General features: G+C 51.3%; 1 protein-coding gene across 1 annotated transcript; it reads left to right on the top strand.

The window, feature by feature from the left end:
* The first annotated feature begins 1,270 nt into the window (after positions 1-1,270).
* KRT6A (keratin 6A) lies at positions 1,271-6,222 on the top strand. The gene is made up of 9 exons (XM_057486638.1): positions 1,271-1,885; positions 2,802-3,016; positions 3,357-3,417; positions 3,571-3,666; positions 3,793-3,957; positions 4,437-4,562; positions 5,039-5,259; positions 5,452-5,486; positions 5,599-6,222. The coding sequence occupies exons 1-9, from the start codon at positions 1,364-1,366 to the stop codon at positions 5,829-5,831; spliced, it is 1,674 nt and encodes a 557-aa protein (XP_057342621.1). The 5' UTR covers positions 1,271-1,363; the 3' UTR covers positions 5,832-6,222.
* The last annotated feature ends 277 nt before the right edge of the window (positions 6,223-6,499 follow it).

Raw genomic sequence — 6,499 nt, 5'->3', positions numbered from 1 at the left:
GTGGGAGTTTGTCTCCTTCCTTCCTCAACCCCCAGTAGACCATTTAACCATATGCTTTTATACAACAACATGCCTACAGTTGCTCTCAATGCTCCCTGTGCCCTGTGCTTAATATATGTACCAGAGAAAACCAACCTCATTCCCTTCTAAAAAAAGCAGCACCCTCATTTGACAGCCCCCCTTTGAGAAGGTGTGTAAGAATTTCAGATTTCAAGCACCGAGACTACAAATATAAGTTTGGAATATACTTTTGACATCATCACACTTGTAAGGGCACATTTTTTATGACTCACTGTCTCCATATCCCCCTCAACTTTCTGCACACACCCTATTAAAGTGTCTGATGGAAGATCCTTCAGAAATGTCCAAATCTGTGGGAATCAAAACTTAATGAATTTCTTAATGCTTTTTGTCCTATTCATTTTAGATTTTTTAAACTAAGCTCTAAGTGAACATTCCAAAACAGTAGAGTAAAAGGTGTCCATGAATGCCAGTTGAAAAGAAAATGTTACATGATAATCAGATCAATGGGAAGGCAAACGCTGGAGATGGAGGTGCAAGAATGGGTAAAAAACCGGTGCACAAGTGACATCTTTGGGTAAAGTGGCCTTGGATGATGTCCCGTGTCCTTTCAGGAAACTGTCAGTTGGACAGCTTGTCACACAGGACAGAAAGCAAGTGTTGCTTTTACAATGTAAAAACCCACCTCCACTGTTCCTCTTGCCTTTCAAAGGGGTGTTATGTCCCCAAAGTAGCCCCCATTCCCATGCCCAGGCCACCAGAAAGGACTGTCAGGAGCTTCCAAAGGACAGGTTCAAACAGGGTGGAAAAAACACTGCAGGCCACTTCTTGCTCACACCACAGGGCAAATGCCTGTAAGTCCTCAGACACAGTCCCACCCTGATGGGAAGGGTGGTGCTGATGGAGGAGAAAATATGTGTGGGAAGGGGGCACAAAGAGGAATGAGTAAGCAGAAGGAAGGGACAATTATCACAGATCAGCTCCTGTCTCTTTGTTTGAGAACATGACTAACTTATGACTTCAGTGAATTCACATCCAGCCTTATTGTGCTGAGATCAAGTCAAGGCTACAGGTAAGAGAATTTCTCCATGACTAAAGGAAGCCAAAGAAGCAATCATGATATTTCATACCTTTCTAGAGGCTAGGAGTGATCTCACTATTTGTAAAGATTGGCCCTTCCCAATCTGCAAACTCACCTTTCAGGACTGAGCCCAGCCCACAATCACTGTATATAAACCGCTGCTGAGAAGCTCATCCCACACCTGCTCCTCTCAGCTCTCCCCTCCAGCCCTCAGCTCCTTCTCCCTGCCTGTCTTCAGGAACCAGGACAACCAGGTCCACCATGAGTAGCCAAAGCAGAAGCCAATGCGGCTTCAGTGCCAGCTCAGCCAGAGTCCCCGGGGTCTGCCGCTCCGGCTTCAGTAGCATGTCCGTATCCAGATCCAGGGGCAGCGGTGGCCTCGGTGGAGCGTGCGGGGGAGCTGGCTTTGGGAGCCGCAGCCTCTACAGCCTGGGGGGCTCCAGGAGGATCTCCACTGGCGTGGGCAGCTGTGCCATCAGTGGCGGATATGGTGGCAGAGCTGTGGGCGGCTATGGCTTTGCAGGTGGAGTCGGGAGCGGATACGGTTTCGGCGGTGGAGCAGGTGGTGGCTTTGGGCTCGGGGGTGGCGCTGGATTTGCTGGAGGCTATGGGGGCCGTGGCTTCCCTGTGTGTCCCCCTGGAGGCATCCAAGAGGTCACCATCAACCAGAATCTCCTCACTCCTCTGAACCTGCAAATCGACCCCACCATCCAGCGGGTGAGGACTGAGGAGCGGGAGCAGATCAAGACCCTCAACAACAAGTTTGCCTCCTTCATCGACAAGGTGAGCCACAAGGATCTGCCCCCCACTGGGATCCTGGCTTCCCGTTTGGGAGAGCCACCGAATGTCCTATGTGGGAAGCTTGGGACAGAGGGGGAGGGGGACCAGGATGAGCTTTCCCCTGGGACATGCCACATTGCATCCATGTCGGCCAGAGGCAGAAGGTGGTGGAATTCATTTCAACCTGCTGAACCTCTGAATCACCCTCATCTGGCCTAGGAAGAGTCCTCAGCTCGCATGGCCCTGTGGTATATATAAGGGAAAGAGGGAATGGAAGGTGCAGGCTCTACCTTCTGAAGAATGTAAGAGATTAGAAAGAAAATTCCAGTGTAAAACTGCACCAGGGATATGGGCAAGAGACAAAGAATGAAAGAAAAGGAGAAGGAAAGGATTTCTGGCAGCATTAGGAAAAACAACTTAGAAACATTAAGGATAGAAATACCAAATTTGTAGAACAGTGACCATGAGGGAGCTTGCTTTGAGGACACTCATGCACTTAATGGGAAGTTGGTTTGCATCCAGTCATTAAGAGGACTAGAATTTAATCATTAGCTTCTAAATATTTGACAACCCGTTAGCTTGGGTACTCTCTAAGAACACTTTGTGCAACATCACAGGGCAATTACTGTTTTAACTAGATTTGTGATTGCACTTGTCAAGGCAAAGAGTGTTGAGAGTCACACAAAAACTCTAAAACTGAGAGGGTAGACAACTCATAAGTTCACAGTGGAATTTCATCAGGGAGATCTTCGGGCTGAGAAGGAACCCTGTTTGAGGAACAGGCCAGCTGTCAGCTGAGCTTCTCTATATGTGCTTAGCAGCACAGCACCATGGTGACCACTAAAGCCTGTTAGGAGACCTGACAACTCCCATGTCTTCCTTCCTGTGTCTGGCAAATAACCACGTTGCCGTCCTCCAGGTGCGGTTCCTGGAGCAGCAGAACAAGGTCCTGGACACCAAGTGGACCCTGCTGCAGGAGCAGGGCACCAAGACTGTGAGGCAGAACCTGGAGCCTCTGTTCGAACAGTACATCAGCAACCTCAGGAGACAGCTGGACAGCATCCTGGGGGAGCGAGGCCGCCTGGACTCGGAGCTGAGGAGCATGCAGGACGTGGTGGAGGACTACAAGAACAAGTGAGTTAAAGGAGAGAAATGGGCTCAGTTTCCCGAAGCACATACTCCAAGACTATTGGGAGACGAGCCCAGATATGTGTATATAACCCCATAGTAATACACGTCCATAGAAAAAGATCACAATTATTGCCTAAATACAACCTTTCCTCGCCTGCCCCGCATCTGGGTGAATTTGAGAGTAAAGAAATGAACAATGTAGGGAGCACAAAAATCATCTTTTAAGCCTACAGACAGGAAGCTCCATCAGGATATATCCGTTGTGGAAAGTGGTGTCCCAGGCTGCCTTTTCTGTATCATCTCCACCACTGGCTCAATTATGTCTTGTCCTTTCTAATTCTAGATATGAAGATGAAATCAACAAGCGCACAGCAGCAGAGAATGAATTTGTGACTCTGAAGAAGGTGAGCTGGTTGAGATCATGAGTCGATGCTTCCATGCAGAAGCACAGAACGGTGGCTCCCTGCCCACATCCGAGGGGGATGGGTAGGGAGACTGACAGACGGGCAGACTGGCAGGGAGGGCTCAGCTGACTCCAGGTTGTTGGCTCCCCCCAGGATGTGGATGCTGCCTACATGAATAAGGTTGAACTGCAAGCCAAGGTAGACTCTCTGACAGATGAGATCAACTTCTTGAGAGCCTTCTATGAAGCAGTAAGCATCTCCACCCACTGCCTGTACTTACTCGAATGGGGCTGTGCAGAGGGTGGGAGCTCCTGGGGTTGGGTACCTCTGTAAACATCCCAGGAAAACGGGACCTGACCATCCTATGTTCTGCAGGAACTGGCTCAGATGCAAACCCACATCTCAGACACGTCCGTGGTCCTGTCCATGGACAACAACCGCAACCTGGACCTGGACAGCATCATCGCCGAGGTCAAGGCCCAGTACGAGGAGATCGCCCAGAGGAGCCGGGCTGAGGCTGAGTCCTGGTACCAGACCAAGGTGAGCAGTGTGTCGGCAGCTGCCGAGGAAACCCGTGCCTTCTCCTGGCAGAACAGCAAAGCTCTAGATTACACTGAGGACGTCTACTGCAAGGAAGCTGAGGTCCCCTCACAGGATGTTTACCTGGCATTCCTACAGAGGATACATTTAGAGAATTTGTCAGAGTCGAGGAAGTCAAGGAAGTCATGTGCAGGAGGACAAGTACAATAGATACAGACCTAGTCATCATTGTTTTAGCTTCACTCTGATGCTGGCTCTCAGAAACACAGTGCCCAATATTGCCAGTCCCATACAAGGTAGATATTCTGTAGTGCTTTTAAGAGATGCTCTGTGATTCGTGTATAATATCCGATGAATTTGTAAAGCACCTGGTGGGGAGGCCTCTAGGTTCATGTACACTGAATGGCTGGTTCAGAAGAGCGATCACCATTAGCATGTGAAAGCCCATTTACACCACCTTCTCTCCCTCTGGGCTGCAGTATGAGGAGCTGCAGGTCACAGCTGGCAGACACGGGGATGACCTGCGCAACACCAAGCAGGAGATTTCCGAGCTCAACCGCATGATCCAGAGGCTGAGATCCGAGATCGACCACGTCAAGAAACAGGTACAGTGGGGACTGTGGAGAAGAAAAGCATTGCTTCCCTGCTAGACCATCAGGAGGTCATCATCCATTATTTGGGAAATTCCTGGGAATGGCAGGAACAGCAGGGAGAGGTGGACACACAGTCCCTGCCCTTAGCAAGTTCCCACAGGTGAGGAGAAATGAATCCCAATCCAGGAGTGTGACATAAATGCATGAGAGGTCCAATCCCAACTGCTCGGAGATGGTAAGTGTGTAGTAGAGGTGTTGACAAAGGGGTACATTACAATGGTTAATTTAGGAATAGAAGAAACAAGTTGGGAAAGCAAAGGGCAGGCCAGAAAATGAGGAATCGTCTTGCAAATGTGCTCAAGATTCAAGGTGGAAAGAGAGAGTGGAGAAATAGGACAATGATTCCTGCTGTCCAAGTGCTTGGTTCCCCTCTGTGATAGTAAAGAGTTTGGCCACTAAGTTGTTGCTTTGATTATTGCGGGCTCTAGTGCGCCAACCTGCAGGCCGCCATTGCTGATGCTGAGCAGCGTGGAGAGATGGCCCTCAAGGATGCCAAGAATAAGCTGGCTGACCTGGAGGACGCCCTGCAGAAGGCCAAGCAGGACATGGCGCGGCTGCTGAAGGACTACCAGGAGCTGATGAACGTCAAGCTGGCCCTGGACGTGGAGATCGCCACCTACAGAAAGCTGCTGGAGGGCGAGGAGTGCAGGTGGGTAACAACCTCCAGGATGCCCAGCCAATGAGCACAAGTTTAAGGCGCTCCTGTCATGGCCATGATTGCCACTCACAGAGAACCATTCAAGAGGCACTTCCCCGTGGGTGATCGTCACACTGGAGCTCCCCATGCCAGTCCAGCAGCGGCTCTCTGAGGTCTCACAGTCCCTGTGTTTCTCTTTCCTAGGCTGAACGGGGAAGGCGTCGGACAAGTCAACATCTGTAAGTACCTTTGCTGGTCTCCGTCCCCTGTGCCTGAGCTCTTCTGACTGGTGTCAGGCTGGCAGAACGAGCTCACGGCGTCTCGTGTGTCTCTGTCTCCCTCCCCTCACAGCCGTGGTGCAGTCCACCGTCTCCAGTGGCTACGGCAGCGCCAGTGGCGCCGGCAGCGGCCTGGGTGTGGGCGGAGGCATGGGCTACTCCTATGGCAGCGGTCCCAGCCTCGGAGGTGGCTTCAGTACTGGCAGTGGCAGAGGCCTCGGGGGTGGCCTGAGCTCCACTGGAGGCAGCAGCTCCACCATCAAATACACCACCTCATCCTCCAGCAGGAAGAGCTACCAGCACTGATGTCCTGCCGTCACCTCTTGGTCCAATGTCATCCCCAGCAACAGCTGCACTTCCCCCTCCTCAGGTTCCTCCTTCTCTCCTGTCTCAGATTCCTCTTCCTCCCTGCACTAGAACGCAACTTGCTGAGCCCTGATTTCCCCTGTCTGTCCATACCTGCTCCACCTGAACCTCCATGGCTCACCGCCAGCAGGTCACTGAGGGGTCCTACTCCAGAGCAGGGAGCTTCCCCTCGCTTCCTCTGGCCCAGGACCCCTCCATGCTTCGATGCGAGCTTCTTCCCTGCAGTCGCCATGAAAGCGCAGGTGACTGGTTCTGGGAGGTGTGAGGCCTCTACCCCACGATGTTTGCTCTTTGCTCTCTAATTGCTAAATAAAGCAGATTTATAATGTAATGCATGGTTTCGCGTTCTCTTGCTTTGTCCCATTACTTCTTGAGTTTCTCACCTGACACATGTCTGCTCGTGTATTGAAGATACTCCAGTCCACATTCAGTCCCTTCCTTGAGAGGGGCATGACCGCCGGCCGTTTGGCATCCTGACACTCTGGTCCCCTTCCCAGATAGATTTCATCTGCATGTCTGGCAAGTGCAGGGGGAGGGATGTGGCCCTCCGTCGTTACAGACTCTGCTCTTTATGGCCCCGTCCAGGTAGTAGAGGTGTAGTCTCACTT

This window comes from Manis pentadactyla, chromosome 10 (assembly GCF_030020395.1).
Source record: "Manis pentadactyla isolate mManPen7 chromosome 10, mManPen7.hap1, whole genome shotgun sequence".
NCBI classification, from domain to species: Eukaryota; Metazoa; Chordata; class Mammalia; order Pholidota; family Manidae; genus Manis; species Manis pentadactyla.
The sequence above is the reverse complement of the archived record's forward strand: the minus strand, read 5'-3'. Positions and strand labels throughout refer to the sequence as shown.